The 23601-nt window shown below is 39.8% G+C and overlaps 1 protein-coding gene across 1 annotated transcript in view; it reads right to left on the reverse strand.

Annotated features, from left to right (window-relative positions):
• Nucleotides 1-207: 207 nt before the first annotated feature.
• opn7d (opsin 7, group member d) overlaps nucleotides 208-23601 on the reverse strand; it is a 44225-nt gene continuing 20831 nt past the window's right edge. The window contains exons 2-7 of the mRNA XM_072681075.1: nucleotides 10615-10702; nucleotides 8693-8855; nucleotides 7307-7434; nucleotides 5548-5686; nucleotides 4582-4777; nucleotides 208-3649 (exon numbers count right to left, since the gene is read on the reverse strand). Coding sequence (XP_072537176.1) covers nucleotides 3146-3649; nucleotides 4582-4777; nucleotides 5548-5686; nucleotides 7307-7434; nucleotides 8693-8855; nucleotides 10615-10702 — 1218 coding nt within the window. The 3' untranslated portion in view covers nucleotides 208-3145. The remainder of the gene's footprint in view (nucleotides 3650-4581; nucleotides 4778-5547; nucleotides 5687-7306; nucleotides 7435-8692; nucleotides 8856-10614; nucleotides 10703-23601) is intronic.

A 23601-nucleotide genomic window follows, 5' to 3' on the forward strand; every position in this document is an offset into this window, starting at 1 on the left:
TGCTTATTCTTGGTTGGTAGATGGCGCTCTCTGCCATCATTACTTCTGAAGCGATGTTGGCATCTGATGACATCTGTTAGCTGGTGCAGTCCAATGGAGATACAAGGTTTTGGTGTGAGAGCGATTAACTTGGTATTAAATAAGTAATGGATATTAAATGGGATTTTGGGAAGTTCTGTGAAGGTCTTTATTTGCAGTAGATCCAGGATAAGCCCAGGATAAAGAGAAGTACATCTTGGAATCAACGTATTAGTCTTTATTAGAGTAGATTGGAATGTTGAGACAGTAAAATCACAACAGACTTATTGCATTGAGCAGAGCACACACTGTTTCATGTTACATTAGTTGTCTCTGTATAACGTTTAATAAGGATTGTCACTTTGCCATCATAGACATGCAGTGTACTGGCACTTACATCGACCACGGATGGCACTGTTATACAGACATATTGTTTTTTATTTTTTTTGGACCTCTTTCAAAGTGTATTTATTTGATTGTCTCAGTGTTTTTTATTCTCTCTGTCTGTGCATATAGACATGGTGGCCTCAGGACATAAATTTTCCTTTAGTAATGACTTTAAACTTGTGGTTGCTTCTCTGCACACTGTGTGATTTGTTGAAGTCACTGTGTATCACCCCTTGCACAGCTTCCTTTACCCTATTGCTCCACATGTAGTGTTGTTGACATTGCATCCAAAGTCTGTAGAATATGAACATGAATGTTCCACAAAATACATAAATACATAGCATAGAGTCTCTGTTAAAATAATGAGTTTTAGGTGAAATGGTTCTGACCTTTACACAATATTGTACTGTAGTGTCACTCTTTAGCTTGGACTTGAAGCCAATAAAACAGACTTTAACACTTAGAAGTCACAGTTATTACCAACAATAACAAAGGCATGGTGTAATTCAGCATTAACGTATTTTCTTTAGCTCTTCAAACCAGCAAAAAAAATGGTCTAAACTGCACATTCTGTGCCTGCAGTCCCAACCACATATGTAGTTGTAGCTACATATAGATGAGACAGTATTTTTGTATTATTTTAATTTGGTTACTGGGGAGGGTCACAGAAGGTTTTAGATATAAATAAAAGCCTAAATAAATATCATAAATAAAAGGAAATAAAAGGACATTCTAACTTTAATTGGGTATTCAAATGTACAGTAATGTCCAACAGCTTAGCTTTATGTTTACTTTTAACATCTCTGTTTCTCTCTATGCTCTGCTTCAGATGGAAGGCAGACATTTTCTGACAAAGCAGCAGACAAAGCATCTAGCGCCTCCAAGTTGAGAACAGCTGGTCTGTAACACCATGTACTTTTGGGGATGCTTCATATTAATAAGTGCCCACTCAAGGATTTAAAACACATATTGCTTGCCACAGTTATATTACTTTATTAAACAGTAATGTGTTTGCTTTTATATTTATTCAAATATTTGACTAATTCAAATCTAATTGTTGAGACAAGTTGACCTCCAACCCATGTTTATCAGATATACAGTATTGTGCAGAGGTTTTAGGCACCTACAGTTTGGGTGCTACAAAGGGTTCTTTGAACAATTCCATAGAGGAACCATTGTTGGTTCCATGAAGAATCATTTTTGTGTAAGAGATGTGAGCGTGAAGCTTTTACATCAGCCTATATAAACCTTTATAAGCTCCAGCTCTAGTTCTACCAGGAGACTCTAATGCAGCGTCACCTTTCTTCAGCCAATCACCAGCCCCCACCTGTGTTAATTACACACTGCTGTTAGTTTGCTGCTTTCAGAAATGACGCCACGTCTCTCCCTCCTTCCTCCCCACCGCCACCAGTTTGGTCCAGACGGCTGCCTGGAGGTAGGCTTTGCCCCCCCTGCCTCAACGGGGCCTACGCCAAAGAGAATCAACAGTTTTAACTTGATAACGTTGTTCCCAGCTCATTATTTGTCAAGATTAAATTTGTGGTTTACTGCCCTCATGTCTCCAGAGTCTTCTGGTAGAACTATAAATAGCACTATACTCGTATGCAGAGAACTCTGGAGATATTGTAATGTACACAGTGATGTAACCACTACTTTTTGTAGAAATGTTATTTGTAGTGTTGTAGTTAAGAGCAAGACCGGGGCATATTGAGTCTGAGTCAAGACCAAGACCAGATTTAAGATTTGTTTTCATCCCAAAAAAATAAGTAGGTGACCATTCAAACTCTGGTAAGCATGTCTGCTTGAAATATTGGTGCATTTAGGGATGGGCAGTAACCTCAGCCATTAATTACATGACTGGTAGCCGCGTATCGCTACTTTTTACACTTCCGCATTAATAGAAGTGTGATAATGATAAATTAACGTTACTGTTAATTTGACGTACTGCACTTGTCTGGTCTTGACAACAATTTCCAAGTCCACCCGACTCCAAATTAGAGACAAGGCCGAGTCCAGATGAGGTCAAGAGCGGGACGAGACCAAGAGCGTTTGTTTATGGTCTTGAGACCATTCTTGAGACAGAGAGCAGACCTGAGAACTTCAACATTAGTTATTTGTCATTCTAATATTAGTATTAATATTAACACTAATTTCTAATACTAGTTTAAATTCCCATATGTGTCTAAAACATTTGCACAGTATTATAAAGGTAACTGTTCCTGTACTTTAATACACATTGTTTACATTTGAATAAACTAGGTAAAAGAAAAGTAATAACTGTGCACTTCTGAGGATTAAAGATCTTTTTCCTTCTCAGGTCAGAAAAATCTTTTAATTTCTTCACCCCCCAAGAATGAGGGACCTTACTCAGGCCATGTATGTACAGTATGTTTTACCACATTGTCCTGTTCCACTGTTATGGTATTATGAGGTTGGGATGACAAAGTTGCTCTCCATTTTGACTTCTGAATGTCCCCGAATGTGCTGTTGCCGCTAGCAGCCTCCTTCTGTCCCCTCCACTTGACTTGAGCAGTCTTGGATCTGGAAGCTCTCAAGAGGCCATCACTAAATTAACACAACATTGGAATGAAATAACTCACATTGAATTCTCCTTTCTGGATCTGTTTGATAATAAGGTCCTGATCTTCTGATCTTCTGATTCATATGTCCTGCACAAGAAGGAGGAAATAGACATTAAATTGCCCCCCATCTGTCTGCTCCTGATACCTCTTCAGCACGCTCATATGATGTCGGCCTGCATTTTTTCCGACATCTGACTCAAGGTCAGTTCGCTGTGGGTGGAGCCGGTCAGCACATGGACAGTCCTTTGGAGTGTAGGCTGCTGGCAGTGAGACTCCGCCTCAGCACAGTGAAGACATGCCCCATGGCTTTCTGTAAGACCATTGGATAAGCAGGTGGAGTTGTTGATGTCCTTGCTGTTGGTGCAGCGTTGAGATGTTTGTGGGTACAGATCCTTTTCGACAGGGAGAGGGCTTCCCTTGCAAGGGCTGGAGCATATTCTTCTCCGGATTTCAGCTGTGTCGCTGCTCAGAGACTTACGGAAGTTGGGTTTAAACAGCAGGTACACCACAGGGTTGTAGATTGTAGAGGATTTGGCAAAAATTGCAGCAAGGGCAAAGGCAATGGGTGGGATAAGCTCGGAATCGCTAAATGCGGCCCACATTGCAACAATGGTGTAAGGGGTCCAGGCACTCAGAAAACCGATACATACTGCCACAGAAAGCTGTGAGAAAGGACAGAGAAGAAATTTGCATTAAAAGCTGGCGTACTCAAGCTATTCCTTTTTAATGTACAATATTTGGCGTTTTAAATAATCAATAACAACTTATTTGAAGTATGAGTATGTTACAAATGTACATAACATGCTTCTTACTAAATTTCTAATATTGCATTATTGATGTTTTTGTTATCTGTATATATGTTTCTGAACCAGACTTCAGGTCTGTAATGTAAGGATTCATATTGTACCGTCTATCTAAGCTAAGAGCTGCAACCTATGATAATTATAATAACCATTAATCTACCAGTTTTCTTTTCAATGCCAATTAAATATTTACTGATTTTCACAGAGCTTTGTTGTCCTGCAGTTTGTGTTCAATTACACTGGGATGACTGTTGAAACTGACAATGTGGCACAAAGAGCCCCACTTAGCATATTTTACCCCCCAAAAAATATCCCAGTGTCTACGCACTGCAATATTGATACGTAACACAATACAGGTTATGATTCAAGTTATTGTGATTAATTGTGAATGTGTATGCAAGGCTATATCGATATCGATAAGGCTAGGAAGTTCTGTCCTCTAGTTAGCCATCAAACCTTGGAGCTACATGCTGCGAGAGCACAAGCAGTTAATAAACATATGCTCCATGCTTCCTGGTCCGGCCTCTTCCCTGCCTTGATTCTGGCACTGTGCTACAATTTAGTCCTAAACTAAAGCTCAGTCTGTGTCTGGAAAACCAGCCCTAAGTTGATTAAGTCCATCTTAAGATTAAATAGAATTCTCCATATTCAGTCTAGCCTGTGGCTAAAGCATATTTGTCTGCAGACCTCAGCTGTGTCATTGTTCTGTGACTTAGAGAAGTTGGAAGGACAACAGGGTTGTAGGTGTTGGCATTAGGGGAAGAATTCCCACGAAATAACTGCAGACTCACCTTGACAATAAGAGAATGTGCGTTTGCTGTCTTTGTCTGAGGTGAGACGTGTTGTTGGACTGCTTGCCGTGACCCGCGCACAGTGAGGAGGATGAAGGTGTAGGAGAGGAAGATGATGGTACAAGGGACAACATAGCAGAAGAGGAAGAGGCAGATGATGTAGGACATTGCTAGTGCATCGTATTTGGGAGCATACCTGTGAAAATGAAATGCAGGAGAGGACAGTAAGGCCACATAACGCTCAGTCATGTAAATGATTAACTTATCTATTAATTAGAAAAGAAGCTGAATGTCAAAATACATCTAAAATTCCAACAAATTGCTTAGCTGTGCTGAAAACCTGGCTTTTGAGTGCTGATTGCTGTATTTAGCCTTAGGGCCTTTAAGGCCTTTAGAGATGCTGAATGACTTCTGGGAACTAAATAATACATGTCCATAAATGTATGCATCTCCATAGCTATTGCATTTAAACAGAAATACTGTTATTGTTCTGTTTTGGGTGGCAGTGGAAGGCTTACAATCCTAAAACTGATTCAATCAGGTTCTATATCTGATATCTGAGATATCTGACAAAGTGCCAGAATGGGTATGCGGAAATTATTAGCTGCTTTGCTACATGGTTGCAGTGGTATTCCAGGTGGTTTCCATGGTTGTGCTAAATGGTTGCTATGGTGGTACTGTGTGGTATTGTGTTTATTTTGCTTAGTGGTTGCTAGGTTCTGCTGGATGGTTGCTAGGCTAATGGCTTTTGTGTCCCAGGTGGTTGCTGCGATAGCCCATGTGGTTGGTTGGGTGTTACTAGTGTATCATTGAGACATAAGAATGATGCACCAACTTTTGCACCTCATTCATTTCAATAGAAAAACTTTGCATATAATCAGATATTTTAACCTATATGACATTCATGGCCTGAACTGAAGGCCTAGCTCTAATCACAGTTCACCACTGCTTTTTAGTTGCACTTACCAGTCTATGCAGCATGCTGTACCATAAGGCTCAGGCCCATACTGGCCCCAGTGTGCCAAGGGCCCCACAGCAAAGACTGAGGCATAGCACCATACGCCCACTATCATCAAACAAGCATGAGATGATGAGAACTTATTACCTGAGATAGGAAAGCAAACAGAAGGAAAGGCTTTAGAGTCTCAATACAGATCTAAGAATGCTGATTGTAGATATACAAGTCAGGAACGTCCCTCGCATTTCCTAACAACTGTAAACTCCAATACAATTAGTTCAAACATAATTTGTTGCAAATGTCAGTTTGAGTTATTGGGAGATGTAGTCACTTTGTGAAGGCCTGGGAGAAGACCCAAACTGGTCACCCTAAGCTGGTACGGATGGTAAGAACCAACCCAAGAACCACCAAGGTGCAGGTCTGCCATGAACTGTAAACTGCTGCATGTCTACCAGTCCTACTTCAAACCATCGTTCAAGTTTGAACGAAAAGGTAAACACTTCAATGACTGGTTTGATGAGGTTTCTCAGTTCTGACTGAGATCTTAGTTGCTTTGATAGGAGGCTAAAGCAAGAAGCAGTTGGCCATCGACTAGACTATAATATGAGGTGGATTTTAAAAACCCTGTGGATTTTAGACCAAAAACAGTGTGGTAGTATGGGCCAACCACTGTTGGCTAGTTAGCTTAGCGAACACTTGACGCATTTAACCTGCACCTCTGTGGCACACACAAAACACACACACACACACACACACACACAAAATGCCATTCTTAGATGCATATAATCATACATTTACCTGTATTGGCTGCAATGCTGGTACATTTACATGTAATTTGACTTGTGCTATAGTTTCTCTTAATGTTAATGCTTCACAGTCTTAATAAACTTGGCAACAGTAGTCAAGCGGCAGGGATTTTTGTATGGTGATTAGCCATTCATGTACTGTAAGCTGTTGAGGTTCTGTTCTGCCAGGAAAAACAGGAAGCAGTCTTCTACGGCATCTTAGAGTTATCGTCCGAACCATGAAAATGTCCCGAACTGTTAATCTAGAGTGAGTTGGCAACATGTCTACACTGGAGCATAGAGACCCCCCGATCGTCAAGGGGTTATTTCACGCACTGGGTTTATGTCAGTTGTCAGGGGAGACTTACTCATGTGTCATGTAGTCCTATAAATTCTGCCCTTCAGTAGTGTTACTACTTAAACTACTTACCTCTCTTTCTGTCACACTGATCTGTCCCATCTAATCCTATCTCTCCCACAACCCCATAATCTCTCTTGTTCCCTTTTGTTTTTTGCCTCTCAAGTTTAGCTCATCCTCTTGCTGTAGCCTCCTGTCTCTTGTACTCACTATCAAAGCCATCCTCTTATGTCCCCCTCCACACACACCCCCATCCACACTCTCGCTCTCCTTCTGCACATGAATTCTTATTTGTATTTTTAGTGGCTTGAGGCTTTTGCTTCCCTGACTAAACAAGCCTGACAGATCTGTAGATCTGTAAACAGAACAAAGCTACTAATAGGCCAAACTTCTAGTCTAATTCATCGGACTCTGTTTAAAATGGGCCAAAAGCACCAGAGCACTGGAGTGTTGACCGCTTTAAACAAGATCCTATTAATATGTTAAAAAGGCATAGAGTTTCAACATGAACAACTGCAATCATAAACACACTGCCCAAGCTACGTTACTGCTCCCATTTAGTCACTTAGACACTACAACATAAACTGGACATAAATGGTGTCAAGGGTAAACTATAAAAGGTACCGTAGATAGGAAAGCAGACTTTGAGGCAGCAGACTGAAGATAACGCAGTGAGGTTGGTCAAGCTGCATAAGCCAAAGAGAACACCGCATACAGCATAGTACAAACACGTCAGCTCTCCAAACAGCCACCTTCAGAAAAGAGAGTGAAATTGAGATGATCAAGCCAGTAGTTAGTAAAAACACAGTCTTATCAGAATATTATGACCACCCCTGGGTTAAAATGTACTCAGCCCAACAGCTCTGGGCCTCTGTCCACCTGTTTCCCTGCATACTTTGTTAGCCTCCTTTCACCCTGTTCTTTAATGGCCAGGGCCCCACAGGCCCACCACAGAGCAGGTATTATTTGAGTGGGGGGGTCATTCTCAGCACTGCAGTGACACTGACATGGTGGTGCTGTGTTAGTGTGTGTTGTGCTGGTACAAGTGGATCAGACAAAGGATGCAGAGAAGCTGATGGACTACAGTCTGGACTTATAGAACTATAATGTTCATTCCAAACCAGGGATGGTCATAATGTTATGATATGACTAATATCCTTTGTTTAGTCAAACGTTCTCCTAACTAAAAGTTCTCCTAAGTTCTCTTAGTCTGTGGCTCCTCCCCTTAATCTGTTTACTGTTTATTCCCATCTGCAGGTAGAACTCCCCCTGTCACATGACATTCCCAGACTGGGAGGCTTGAGCCCTTGCTATGGTTTGAACTTATGATTTCCTCACACTTGATGAGCAGCAGTTAGACCGTAGGGCCACTCCAGAGCTCAACCAAAGTCTCTATATATGCAAGTCTAGTCTTTGTTTTATTTTATTTTCAGTCACATGAGACCAGGCATCTATCTCTGTAAATGGGAAGAGGCGAAAATGCTCTAAACATAAAAAAAATCCATGAATAGTTTGTAGCTTTTGGCTCAATAAGTTACAAAAACATTATTTTTAGCCTTGATCTGATGAAATCTCCAGCTCTTTCTGTTAAAGGGTAGGGCTTTATCTGAAAATATTGAGTGCCATGAGAACTCCCATTCATATTTCAAAAAGTGGCCATTCTCCTTAACATCTTATAATGTCTCTGGCGCTGGTCTTCTTGTCAAGAACCAGGGGATTATCAGTTTGAATCCTGTCTACACCTCAACCCTCCATGGTCAGGAGTCTACGAATAGGTAGGACTGGCTCCCCCACTTCCCCAATGTGATAGGGAGCTTTCTTACCTGCAGATGGGAATAAACAGTAAACAAACTGAGGAGGTGAGGAGCCACAGACTAAGCATGTAAAGTGTATTGTTGACCAAACTGAGATGCAGAAGTTTAACATATGAGTTAGGAGAATGTGAAAGCTGTTCATGTGAAAGCATTGTTTCCTCAGGCTAGATATGGTGTGCATTTGTCAGTGACTTACTTGTGAGCGAACGCTGAGGGAATAGCTAGAGGAAAAAGAGTCACAGTCATTCCAAGGTCGCTGATGGACAAGTTCACAATGAAGTACTCTGCTGGCTTCAGGGACGACCTCTTCCGATACGCTACAAGGAGCAGAATGACATTCCCCAGGAGAGACAGCACACCTGAAATAGGAGGAAAAGATATAGAAAGCTCATTTTTTTTTCCAGACAACGTAAATGTTGGTTACTTTTGAAGGGCTTTACTGTCCATCTGTCCATGCACTGATTAGAGCATGAATGCAAGTGTGTTGCATTAGCTTTCCACAAGCTTGGGCATCTGCCAGTGAACAGGCTGCTGTTGTTTTAAATGTCACTTCATTTGCTAGTGGGAGAACCCACAGTTACAACTGTTGGCCACGCTCACATAACAGGCTTCTGACCTCCAGAGCTTTGACCTCACAATTTTGGTTACTGTAATATAACTCAATGCTTTATACCCTAGCTACACATGAGGATAGTGATTCAAAGAGATGAAGCATGAGTCAGCACCGTGGATAGCTCTGAGCAACAAAAGTTCATTTTTTGGCTATAAACATATGCTGTATAGAAGAGTATTATTTGTAATCAATCTCAGCTCACATTTTAATACATGAATACTAATGGAAAAATGTTCATGAATACTGTTTGAACAATTCTTGGTTGTTTGAACTTGGGAGTCCCGGTTTCAAGAATTTTTTGCCTTTTAATGATTTCACAGATCTGCATTACTGATCATCAACTTGTTTTTACTGTTTTACCTGCTGATATTCTACAATCTTAGACATATTATTCAGTAACTACAGTGACTTCCATGCAAACTGTTGGGGCTATTCTTTGGTAATAGACGTTTATGCCCCCCAGTGGGTCATAAGCTTTTTGACGATTAAAGGGTTGTATTTTAAAGCCAGAAGTTCTTTATCGTGACCACTCCAAGAACTTTTTGAATGCTTAAGGTGTTCTGTAGAAACCTTGATTTGTGTAGATGCTTTAATAGAGAAAAATTAAACCAAACAAATGGTTCTGTAAAGCAGCAAAAAAGCTTTCTCTTGTTACAAGCCAATAAACCTGCAGTACTTTATAGAGCCCTTTTGGCTTATAGTGTGGATCAGTGGTCTTCAACCCTCCTCCTAGAGAGCAACGTTCTAATACACCACATTCAGCCAATCACTACCTGTAACTGAAATTGTGACCTGTTCACTATATAGTGCACTGCTCTGGGGGTCTGCCCAACTGTAACAATCCCTACTACTATAACAATCGCACCGTAATACATAGTGTACCAACGGTGTACACTAAACGGACATGGCATACCCATAATCCATCATGTTGTTGGGTTTGAAGATTCACATGGAGCTTGGTCTTCTGAGGAAGACTGACATTCAACTGTTTATGTGATACACTCTGCTGTTGTACTGCTGTTCCCTATAATATTGCTCTTTATAGTGATCTGGGTGGAACGTCATCCTTAAATAAGCGCTAAAGGAAGGATGAACATACTCAACCCTCAACTGTTCTGTCTCATAAAGCTGTGGACATGGTGTTTTCTGATGTTGAATCATGGATGTGATAACCACTGTTATAGATGCAAACCATTGGTGACAATACTATCATCATTTAGCTCAAGCTTAAGATACACTGTGAGTGAAAGCATCTTAAAAGTATTTAATGTAATCTAATATTCTAATCTTTTTAAGACTTTTGTAATAATCTTACAAGATTATTCATTACTATTTTATGTAATTTTGTTACAGATGGGCGAGATAATTGTAATCAGCTAGGAATGACAACCTAGTTCCAAGTGCCACAGCCATTAGATTCCAAAACGTACAACTGGCCCTGCTTTTTGAATCTGGCCTTGGTGGATATGCACTAGTGATGATGTTTATATGTATGAAAGGCTTACAGAACGTTGTGTATACGGCACCCATGAAGACATCGTGCTCCTTGGGGATTGTGGAAACAAACCGGGTAGTTTCCGAGGCATTTCCCATCTGCAAGACAGATTGAAGAAGAGGTAGTGGAGAGATTGAACCATAGGAAAGCATATACTGTACAGTGCATTTCCTGAATGAGACTATAAAATGCATCACCTGTGAATATATATTGTTAGACAAGGGCAAATGTAAAGTACACTGAAGTGAGTTACACAAAAGAACAGTGTAGATCATTTCTGCCCTAAAACGATTTCATTTTCCAGACATCATAAATTTCAGTGGTAACCATGCTAATCCAACATCAACAGACTCCTCTAAGCAGCCGGCTCACAAGTCAAGGCACGATCTGGACGATCAACAAAACTCTCAGATAAAACTGTTCATTTGCTGACTTGCAGGGCCATTTAACTGGCACAAGAAAGTGTGGTACACCATTCCACTGTGCAGCTTTGCCTGCAAAACATGCCTGCAAGGAAGAATTGTCAGAAGCTCATTACAAAAGTCATTGTTAAAGGTAGGTAGGTGGAGCTAAAAAAAAAATAATTAAAAGAATCCCTTGCCAACTGTCTGTTGTGCTCTAGGTTGTGTGGCAGCCAGTGGCAAAGAACATCACATGGGTTGATGAAAGAGTGGACTTCACTAATTTTTCTCAAAGCAAATGTAATATACTAAAAAAAACTGAAGCTGAAAAGAGTATATAACAGGCTTCTATAATAGCACAGTAATTCAAAATATCTCTAAATCCAGAATGAACTACTTCAGGAAACTAAATTTGAAGGCCATCATAGTCCCCAACATCATCTGTGGGTAGATCCTAAACATGTCATACCTCTACAATGGCCCAAGAATATTACAGAACTAGAAGCATTCTGCTAGGAGTAGTGGGTGAAAATACTTAAGGGGGTTACTAAATAATGGTGTAGCTAACGCATCTTAATGCTCAGCGCCTATAAAGTGGTGAACTGGATTTGCCTAAATCATAGAAAACTAAGGACCTAATCAGAAATTCTTCTCAGTCAAGTCAGGTTCTTCTCAACTACAGCTGCAATGTTTGTTGTGATGCTCAATGATCACAACAAAGATATTAAAAATTGCTTTTTAAATATATTGGCACATATCCATAACTTCTTGCAAGGAAATTGACATCAGACTGTTTCGGGTGGTATTTTCATAGGATGGTATTCTGTTAACAGCACAAACAGGAGAAAGTGTGGTGGTTATGTGCATCACATAAACATACTGGTAATCTTTATTTATGAGCAAAAGCAAAAATCTTGTGCTGTTTTATGAATCTGGTCAATTAATGATAAATCCGCAGCCTGGCTTGCCAATAACACGCCTCTCCACTTTTATGAATCAGTTTAGCATTCTGAGCTCGAGACTGTAGAGATGTAGCTATACCGGTAGTGACCTTTGTGCCCTTGGCTTTTCAACTAAACTACTGCAATTCAGCTTAGTGGCACTGCTTACAGTGCAGAATACGAGAGAGACTCTGACAGGCAGCCACTGTTCCACATTCTGCTTATGCCAACAGAGAAATTCAGCTGGATTATTCTATAGTGCTAAATAGCCTTATATAGCAGATTAGTATGGATAGAGAGGGATCAAAGAGGCTGAGGGTTACGTATAAGGACAGAAAATTAGAGGCACTTTTTGCTCTTTGCCCCTGTATATATTAGAACCATGAGATACTTTCAAGGTCTCACCTGAATGCATACAAACTGAGAGAACCGTAGAAAAGAAATGGTCCTCTGAACAGACAATAACAAGTTTGCCCTCTTTTATGAATCAGTTTAGAGCTCTAAGCTGGAGACTGGGGGGATAGGGCTTTGCCTGCGGCAGCCCTTGGCTTTTCAACTCAACTATTGCGATTAGCAGCATTGCTTACAGTGCAAAATATGAGAGAGACACTGACAGGCAGACACTATTCCACTTTTCACTAATGCCAACACAGAAATCCAGCTGGATTATTCTGCACAGCTAAATAGTCCCATTGAGCAGATTAGTATGGAGGGTGAGAAGGAGAGAGAAAGATCAGAGAGACTGAGGGTTACAATGAGGACAGAAATCGAGATCGCACTGATCTGATACTCAGTATCGGAATCGGGCCAATTCCAGAAGAAAGTGCTGGATTAAAATGATTCCCATCAGATTTTGTAACAAATCTGATTTAGGCTGAAGTTTTACAGTTGCATTTAGAGGCATTAAAACCTTCAGATGTCTGGATCCAATCACCAAAGGTGCACGTATTTGTCACTGTACAGTGTACACTGTACAGCGAAATGTGTCCTCCGCATTTAACCCATCTGTGGTACTGAACACACACACACACTAGTGAACTAGGGGCAGTGAATACACACACCCAGAGCGGTGGGCAGCCAACTCCAGCACCCGGGGAGCAGAGAGGGTAAAGGGCCTTGCTCAAGGGGTAGCCCGATAGCCTGGCGCTCTAACCGCTGAGCCACCACTACCCCACTACTGTGAACAAATGTCTAGATCCAATCACTACTACTGTGAACAGAACATTCACACCAAACCACTCGGAATAACTTAATATATATCTTTGTATTTATATCATTGTTTAATATGTAGTATAAAAGCGCTCCACATATCCTTTTATTTGTGATAACAGGTTTTTCCACAGCAGAACGCTGTTGCTAAATAACGTTATGTGGAAGCTAAGCTAAAAAACCCCTCTATTTCAATGTTTATCAAAAATCAAATATATTGGTTAAAACATTCAGTGCCTCTTAACTTAATGCTTATTTTTATAGTCTGACATTTTTATATAAAAGTAATATAGCTAAGTAGCAAACTGTCCAACATACCAGTATGGGCAAATATTTGCTAAACCCTGTTGCTAAATAACTTGATTTATGTTATATCTTGATTTATGATATCTGCTACCAATTTTCTAATCTTTTTCTGATCACTGAGTGTCTATAAGTTCATGTTTCGTATCACTAATCTGTATTGACTTCAGTTGTACCTCAGTGTTATTTAGCAACAGTGTTTAGTAAATATTTGCCCATACTGTTGCTACTTAGCTATATTACTTTTATATAAAAATGATAAAACTATAAAAATAAGCATGAAGTAAAGCGGCACTGAATATTTTAACAAATGTATTTGATTTGTGATAAACATTGAAATAAATAGTTTTTTTGTATCCTATTCAACTGTTACAAATTCCTCTCACAGCTTAGCCTTAGCCTTAGCCTTAGCTAGCTCATTTTAGGCCTCAAGCTAGCGAGCTACTGAAGTTAGCTGGTTAGCTAGCTAACAGTTGCATAGGATATAAAAACAGCACTTATTTCACTATTTATTAAATATCAAATATATTTGCTTATATAATCAGAACTTCTTTACTTCATACTTATTTTTATAGTCTATCGTTTTTTAACTGTTATTTAAAAATAATATATGTAGTAAATCGCCAAACAGACCAGTATGGGCGAATATTTGCTAAACGCTGTTGCTAAATAACTTGCTTTATGTGGAAGCTAACCAATTTTCTACCAATTTTCTAATGCTTTTCTGATCACACTGTCCATAAGTTCATGTTTTACCTCAGGATAATTTACTAAAGGTACTAGCTAGCTGTTCATGCTGGACAAATCTACTGAAGTTATGTAGCTAGCTAGCCAGATAAACTTTTGGAGAGCCAGGCTAAGCTGGGGGGGTTAACTTATTAAAACTACTTATTTCAATATTGATTAAATATGAAATATATTTGCGTATACATTCAGGGCCTCATTATGTCATACTTATTTTTTATGGTTTTTATAGTTGACATTTTGTAAAAACAATATAGTAGTAAAGTAGTAAACCATTGAACACACCAGTATGGCTCCTGAAGTTAGCTAGTTAGCTAGATAAAGTGTTTATTTCAATATTTATCACATATTAAATATATTTGCTAAATTATTCAGGGCTTTATTTGTTTTTATTGTTTACACAATTGATATGGATGCCGACATTCACCTGAATGCACCCTCCTAGCCCTGCCTTCTCTCACACACACACATACACACATGCCTGTAATGCACTGAGGCTGATGGTATTTGAGTGGCGAGTGTGTTTGCGTGTTGCAGTGAGGTAACAGACACACAGGCCTCCTCTGTTCCAGGCCAGATATCTGCATTAAGCTTCCCCGCTCCCTGCGGGACTGCAGGGCTCAGTGACTAAACTTGGTAAGCGGCCGACATGCTCGCAGCTGATAAACGCGGCTGTTACGAAACGGAGGAGTGGAGCTCATCTAATCAGCCTCAGGTGAAGGGACACCAGCACCGGCCTGCGTACCATGAGTCACCAAGACACACCAGGGCAGTGCCAGAGATGTGCGGAGTGGCCCAGCATCAGCAGAGACTCATTTCCAGCTGGAATGATGCTCACTTAAATGTCTGCAGCATGAAACTGAACCACTGCAGCTGCTTTAGGTCGAACCACAGCATGAACTGGACATACTGGACATACTGTACATACGGACATAATGGACATACTGGACATACATGTGCATTCTGACTAACTCTGATATGAGCACTGGCACATTCACACACATTGCAGTCTGCTGTAAAAAATAATGTGGGAGCTGTACACATGCATTTGTTGACAAGCTGAGAGATATAGAACCGGCAACTGAGGTAAAGTCCCATTGCTGACACAGATGTGCAAATGCACACACACAGCTTGTCATGTCCCTATAGAGAAGTACTACCAATAGAATAGGACTCTCTGGAGCAGATAAACATGAACCTATTGACACCATGCTGCCTAATGCCAGGCAGGTGAGGAATTGTGTTCTCTGGAATGATGGTCGGTGCTTCGTCCAATACTTTTAGGGTGAGTTGGGGAGTTGGGGAAAGATGTGGGGTGGTGATCATGCAACATCTTGACCTTGATAACACTCTCGTCGCTGAATTTAATCAGATCACAGCATCACAGCAGTGCTCCAGAATCTAGTGGAAAGCCTTGCCTGGACAGTAGAGACAGTTACTCCAACAAAAGCAGAATAAACCCCCCTTTTTATACCCTTGATTTGAGAAGAAACAAATGATTAAGCAGGTGTCCCAATACTTTTGCCATTATAGTAAAAACATTTTATACTATAAAACACATTTCCACTTTCCCTTTAATTGCTAGATAAAATGGAAGACATTGACATGAATGGTAGTCAGTTGGGGATTATGGAAATGAATGGTTTAGTGTGTATTGCTGGTGACCACTTTCCTTATATCCTGAAATGCCCTTGCGTTTTTCTGTCTGAAAAGAAGCAGCACACTCATGAAAGCTGCATTCACCATCTGTGTTGACGTGTTGGCTGTGACGGGGATGAGAATCGATATGAGGTGTGTAATGAATAAATAAGTGAATTAGGCTGTGTCTGTGAGTGTGTGTGTGTGTGTGTCAGCTGTAGCCGCCTGGAGGTAAAAGGTAATTCAGCCTGAATCATATTGATAGAACTGAAGGCTTGGCATGAGCTTGGTTTCAGATGTAATCTACAACACTGCAGTAACAAATATTTAGTGATAGGACAGTATTTCCATGTCCGTTTCTGCTTATAGCTCAATACTGATGAGACTATGTTTATTACGTTTTTTATTAACTTTATTAATGGCTATGAATTAGGTCATTATGAGGAGTGGAAATTGAATAACTACATTTTGGGAGGAAGAACATGCAGCTAGATGTGTAATAAACAGGCAGTTATTACACATACATACCTACTGAGGCCACATTCCTCTATACTGTTAGACCTCAGATCTCTCTGGTTACTTGTCTTACTTTGTCTTCTTCTACTGGTTACCATTACCAATGTCCATGTCATTACTTATTCTTCAGAAATGCTCATCTGGACTTATTACATACATTAACGTATAGGGCCCTATTTTAGCGATCTTTTGGCAAGCCGCCAACTGCACATTGCACAGCTTGATTTAGGGCATGGTGGAGCGCCTCGCCTTTAGAATAGTGTTATTTTATCTTGTATTCTGTTTATTGTTGATGTGAAAGTCAACTGGAGGCTGGAAGAGAGGCTTTCAATGAGCCCTAAGTTGTAGAACCATGGCAATGTGAATGTGAAAGGGTGGAATAACCGCTAAAACTACGCAGCTACACTCTAGCCTTAATAGCCTATATGACCAGATAACCTCCTTTCAGCTCAACGTTCAGTCAGACAACCAGTCAAAAGTTTGGACACACCTGGTTGAATGTGTGCTGATCACAACCTAGGGCTCCTTGAAACGTCACAACGCCACAACATCCTACGGGCAACTATGGTGGATACCTGTGTGTCCCAAGCGTCCACCTTTACATCCTCCTAGCACTTCTGGCTCTCTACAAACACTCCAAGTCAGAGAATTCCATGTAATTCCATGTAACTCTGTTAACCAATCAGCATTACTACTAAGCGTTTGCCTGATGTTTTGGCCATTTTGCCTCATTTGTGTGATAATTCTCAGTGCTAAGGAGACCTGACTTAGACTAAACTTTATTTTGGGAAGAATTCAGTTTGTAAATGTGCCAGAACACTGCAGTGAAAATCACACCTTCCATATCAAGTGAAGTGACTGCAAATCGAATGCTCCCAGGACCCTAGTACGCCTGTTGTGTTTACATTTGGAAAGAATTCTCTGTAATTTAAGTGTGTGACTGCCATAGCCTACGATGAGAGCATGGAGAGCAGCTGCAGGGTGGTAGTTTGACGTGTGGTGATGGTCTAAATGTATTTTTTTTGCAGTACAAGAGGGATTAAGGTAGAGGGGTAGAGTGTGCTACCAGTATGATGTTTAGCAATTGGCTTGCTGCTGACCAAAGTGCTTTTATAATAAAGTTATATACTTAGGTTTTTATATGAAAGTGCTTTTATATGCTAGCATTTAATACAGAGGCTGTTGGTCGGATTCCTCTCTCATCCATCTTGTGTCTTCCAGTTTTTTGTCTTCATCTTGTGTCTTTTGCTTTCCAGCAACATTACATTATCAATTAACGTTGACATTTGTAAATCGATTTAGAATCGTCTACATCGAGATGCATCTAAGAATTTATACACCCCCCCTCCCAATTGGCAATATTGCCAGGTAAATGGTATCTGTACTGACTTTTGTGTTTAGTAGTATCTAGGCTTAGAGGTATCTTTTGGATCCTATACTATACAAACTAGCTAAGGGTATTTTCTGAGTAAACAGTGAAGCACTTTTGTAAGTCGCTCTGGAGAAGAGTGTCTGCTTAATGGCATCAATATAAATGTGAACATAAATGAAATGTTAACTATTACCTCATGTAGTGAATGTGAATGAAATTATTGAATTTCATTTTTACATTTATTAATATATTAGAAATACTTATATGCATATATTTAAATTTAAATTTAGACCTTTACACAATTTAATTTTCAACTTGATACTGATATGTTTTCATGTTTCATAACTGAATTAGGTTTAGCATAATGTTTTTTTGGTATAATTTTGCATACAATTTTAAGCAGTTATCTTGCTACTTAAATGTAATGGTAATATAATTGTTATAAATTTTTTTTATAGATTTTATATAAAATATAAAATATTCACAAATTAAACAATTAATTAAAATACTAGAATATACTAATATAAAGACTCATTAGGTAAATAAGTCCTTGACAGTTGGAACAATACTTTGCTGCAGTTTTGAAGAGGGCTAGGTTAGAGAAGTTAAAAAAAGGAATTTTCTACAAGGTGTTTTGTTAGTTTGTTGTTGTTATTTTATTATATTTATTATGACTTTATTATTGTTATTTTTGTGTCAAAGTGCCCTATATATGCCTTTTATTTATTTATTTTTAGTGTTTTGTAGTGTTATTGCACTATTGTCTTGTATAGTAAGAAATAGTAGCTATTGAGATGAACCAGCTAACAGGGATTCTAATAATAAAGCAATAAAACAATCTCCCGGTACTGATACAATCCCAATATCACTGCGTGTGCCTAATTGCCTCATTTTGTGGGTAGTTCAAAAATGAGCCTCCTACTTAACTCTACACAAAAGAACATAATAGCTTTCACATCCTTTCTAGCAAGACATTTTTTATTGTTGCATTAGAAGTCTGCTAAATATCCTTCTATTTCCTGGTGGCTTAAGGAAATCATGTTTTTTTTTTAATTGGGACTGGACTTGGGTGGGGGTTGTTTATTATTTATTACACGGTACTCTGTAATTCAATTTAATTATTTTCTCCTACATCCTAATCAGAGTTTTGTTTGTTTGTTTGTTTGTTTGTTTCTCTTCTCCCCTTTTGGTTATTTTATCTAGATATTTATTATTTATTATATTATTTTTGACCGTGTACATATGTCAAAAAAAGAGACAGAAATGTGAATAGACATATTTTATTTTTCATTCTTTGAGAATATTATATTGTATTTTTCCACTAAAAATATTTGGTGGGAAAAAATTGGCCTTCAAATTGATTTCATAATTACCATCTCACTGGCTCCATCAATTTGTCTCCTGGATTGAATGTTCTTTTCTCCCTCATGCGTCTGAAATCTGAAACAGCTATTAGAGAAGTGTTGTGAACCTTGAATTAGAGTGCTAATTGGGACTTTTGTCAGACTAAAATGGCACTTAATTATAAGAGGCAGAAGATCATTCTTTTCACTTTCAGACTGCAGTTCCTTGCCAGTCCCTCACAATCCCTTGTTCTCTCATTCTGTCAGCAAGAAGACACGTCATTTTTGAAAAGCATGGAAGCACAGTGCCTCTAGGAAGGATACCAGGGTGGCACAAACCGTCTTTTGCGCCCTGAATAGATTGGAAAACTGCATAAGCTGGAGGAATCTCATGTTGGCTTCTTTTGAAGGCAGGCACGCAGAATTGAAAGAACAGAACAACACTTCAGAAGGTTCTCCTCACTTCTGAGACTTCAAACAGCCAGACGCTTCTAACCTGAGACTTTAATAATGGATCCATCTCTTTACAAGACAAGGAGGAAATAGCTTTGATCTGCTGTCACTGTGATTGGAGTCGGATTATTACATGTAATTTACAAGACCTGTTATTATTGGTCTTGGACTCCCAACATCAGAACATGGTGCATGAGGAAATGCTTGCACATTGTATGCAGTATCACACAAGCTTGACACTGACATCAGAGCATTGCAATATACAAGCTGAGGTGTAATATACAATTTATGGCACCATGCAGGGCCATGCAAAGCGTTTCCCCTGTCTAATCCTTTGCATTTTTGTCCTTTTCTCACTGTGAATTTAGTTATCAGCTTCCATGTAGAGCAAAAATAGGGGAGAGGGAGAAACCTACCACATTCAGATCTTTGCTTAAAAAAAATAGTGTAGTAAAATGTAGTAAATCATTGCACACACATTTAATTCAGTACAAATGTATGTTGTTTAAGACAAATGAGCCAATTTCCAACCCTAAAAACATAAAGATATAAGTGGAGGAGCTATTTGCACATCTGAATGTAAATACATTTTATTTAAATTGTATCTGTAACATGCTTTTTTAAATGCTTTTTGAATTTCTACATAAAAAGTATAAAATCTAACTGTTCTGAATGTAAATGTGGTGAAATAGAGTCTTCCCATTGTTTCTCTGGGAAGGCTTAGCACGTTTACACAGCAGGTAAAAGTGGCCCAAATCCAAAATTATGAGCCACTTTTATATGTGCTATAGAAACCCGATACATATAGGGGCTCTGAGGGGCTCAGAGGTCTGATGTGCTGCCATTATGGCCCAGGGGTCGTGAGTCTAAATCCCGACCCATGCTGAGAGTGCACAATTGGCACCGCTCTCTCCAGGTGGGTAGATGGCGCTCTCTCTCTCCCCTCAGCACTCTTAAAAGTGCTGTTGGCCGGCACAGGTGTCACAGGGCTGGGGACCCGACGCTTTCCTCCGAGTGTGTCAGCTGCCCAACAATGCCGCATTTCTTTCTAGTGCTGGATGCATAGCAGGTACTAGGGAGTGCTAGGAAGAGATACGAATGGGTGGATTAATTGGTAGTGTTGCACCACGACCCTGGAGGAACCTTGGAACCCTGTATATGACAACAAAGCCTACTGACTTGAAGTGAGGTTGGATGTTGAGCGCTGGCACAGCCATTTTCAGATCTTTACTGGGTTCAGCTTTGGACTCTGGAGTCCTCCCATTGTTGCTCTGGGGAGGCACAGTTACACTGTGTTGAAGCTAACCCTGCAGTGTGGAGGCTGTATTTTAGCCTGGCTAGCTTTCAAATGGTGCCATGTATTTTAGCCACTCAGAGGAGTGAATTTTGTGACATAAAGTGCATAGGTAAAAGTTTCCAGACCCCTTTTTTTCAGTGAATTCAGTCCATTTTGTTCTCATTAATCTACGCACAGCACTTCACAATGACACAAACAGGTTTATGGAGTATAAATTTCTGAAAAACGAAAAACTGAATTGTTCCATTTACATAAGTAGTCAGACCCCTCACTTGGTTAAAGCACATTTGGCAGCAATGGCAGCATCAGCTCTTCTTGGACATGATCCTACAAGCTTGGCACACCTTTGTTTTTGGACATTTCTCCTATTCATCTTGACAGCATTGTTCAAGTTCAAGCAGGTTCAGCCTGAACTGATACTCCTGCACACTGACCCCCTTGCTCACTTTCTCAGACAATGTTTGCTGCTAAATACTGTATTAACAGAAATACTGTACTCTTCTACTAGAGGAGCTATTAATAGAAATAGAATAGAAATATGATCCCAGGGGCTTTCAAATCCTGAGCCCTCTACTTCTCTTTTCAGTTTTCGATTGCTCAGTTTCACCTGGCAGGTTGGTGGTTCCAACCTCTTTCCATTTGAGAATGCTGGAGACCACCATACGTTTGGGCACTTTCACTGCTCCAAAAATTGTCTGGTATCCTTCCTATGGTCCGTGCCTTGACGCAATCCTGTCTCGCAGGTCTGCAGACCATTTTCTGGACCTCACTGCTTGCTGTTCAACTGATCAACTGTGAGACATCCAATAACATCCAGTGAATTCATTAAGGAACAGATTGACTTCAATCAAGTTGTAGAAGCATCTCAAAAGCTTTGAGATTGTGAGTGTCATAATAAAGGGTCTGACTCTACAAAACTCTCCTTTGTCCTGCTTTGTCATTATTGAATATTGTGTTTAGATGTATATGTTATTAAGTTCTAATAAAATGTACCAAACAATAATAATTTCCTCTGGCCCTTCACTCCATATCCCATCACCTTCTGCAGATATGAAGTGAATCACACTCCACAAACAAACGAACACACACAGAAACACACATTATGTGTAAAACCAATTTTGTAGTTGTATAAGAATAAAATTCCACCATAACAACTGAATTGTGCAGAACTATAACTGCTGTTTGATGACTGTAGGGGCCTCCAAAGACGTTTGTGCTGTGAGGCCTAGTAAGTGCAAGGCTGTTTGCTTTTGAGAAAGGAGTTTCTGAGACGTCCGTCTTACGGCTTAGTGAAGGGTGGTTATATTACAAGATGTTTTCAGGCGGAAAAAGAAAAGTACAGAGAACTGGAGGCATTATCTTTCATTGTTGCCCCGCCAGTATTGATTTGGACAATCAAACAGCTGAGGCTAGTGGTGTGCTGTTCGTGATATGTGACCTTGCTTATATTGAAAGAACCATCTAGGAAGACTCTGAAATGAAATTTTCTGTCCAGAAGCCCATTGTAATGGTCTGTCTCCAAGCATTTGTCACATCAAGGCAAAAGCTACTGTAGGACGATTCAGCGTGCAGACTTGGTGGAAACGGAGAGTTCTAATTTAACACATTAATGACTTCTTAATAACTGTATCGTGAATAGAATACTCCAGTGGTGTTCAACCTATTCGACCTTACTGTTAAAAGTGCTGGTTACTAGTACTTTTGGGTGACCAGCTTGTCTGGTAGCTGTTTTTTGATGGTCTAAACTGGTCTTTGATGGTCAAGGTGGTTGAAAAGGCAAAAAAAAAAAATACCCTATGCTGGTAAGCTAGCTGGTAAACCAGCTCTGGACCAGCATAGCGTTAGTTGCATTTGATTTTGGTCGTGCTGATCGTCCAGCTTGGTCATGCTGGTCATGCTGGTTAACCAGCTTGGTCATGCAGGTTGACTAGTTTGGTCATGCTGGTCAATAAACTTGATCAAGCTTGGTCATGCTGACTGTTCATGCTTGTAGACCAACTCAACAATGCTGGTCAAGTGTTAAGCTGGTCAACCAACTTAATCAGCTTGACCAGCTTGAGCAGACCTGGCTTTTTTTCAGTCTAGGCCATACTATTTTGATGGTTCCCTTTAGAATATCTACAAACTGTCATATGAAGTTCAGTTGATTCTCTGCATAGTTAGGTTTAGGCTTAAGGGTAGGATTTGTGTTGAAGGTTAGGGTTAGGGTAAGACTGCATGATTACTATTACATTACAAAGAAAGTTTAGTAGCTTGTAACAGATGTTTTATGAATGCCAGGGGTCTATATGCGACCATCAAAATAATAACATAGGGTACATAGGCCATAGCTGTTCGCTCGCCAAAGCCATTTGTCCTGCATTTCTCAAAACGACGGCTGCCAGATTGGACAGTTAACATCTAACATACATTCCATATCTTGACATGCACTGTTTCTAGGAGTCAATCAACACTCTTTGCTCTATAGGAGTGTTATTAATGTTTGGTTCATTGGTGTAATTAATACTCTTTATACTGTTTATTTGGACAGATCTTCATGCTTATGCACTGACATACTTGGAACTGGAGTCAACTTCGAACTTTCTGGAATTTACCAGCTCTAAAACTTCTCAACCAAGGCCTGATGTTAGAGTATCTCTCACAGCATTAGCACAAACTCACTCGAAAAGAGAACTCCGAAAATAGAGAATGATGTTGGACGTGAATATTGTGGTCTTTAAAGCGTGACAGGAATGTGGACACCTTTCCAACAACCTCACATTCAAAACAGCTGAACTTCA

The sequence above is a fragment of the Salminus brasiliensis genome, chromosome 6 (genome assembly GCF_030463535.1).
Source record: "Salminus brasiliensis chromosome 6, fSalBra1.hap2, whole genome shotgun sequence".
In the NCBI taxonomy this organism is placed as follows: domain Eukaryota; kingdom Metazoa; phylum Chordata; class Actinopteri; order Characiformes; family Bryconidae; genus Salminus; species Salminus brasiliensis.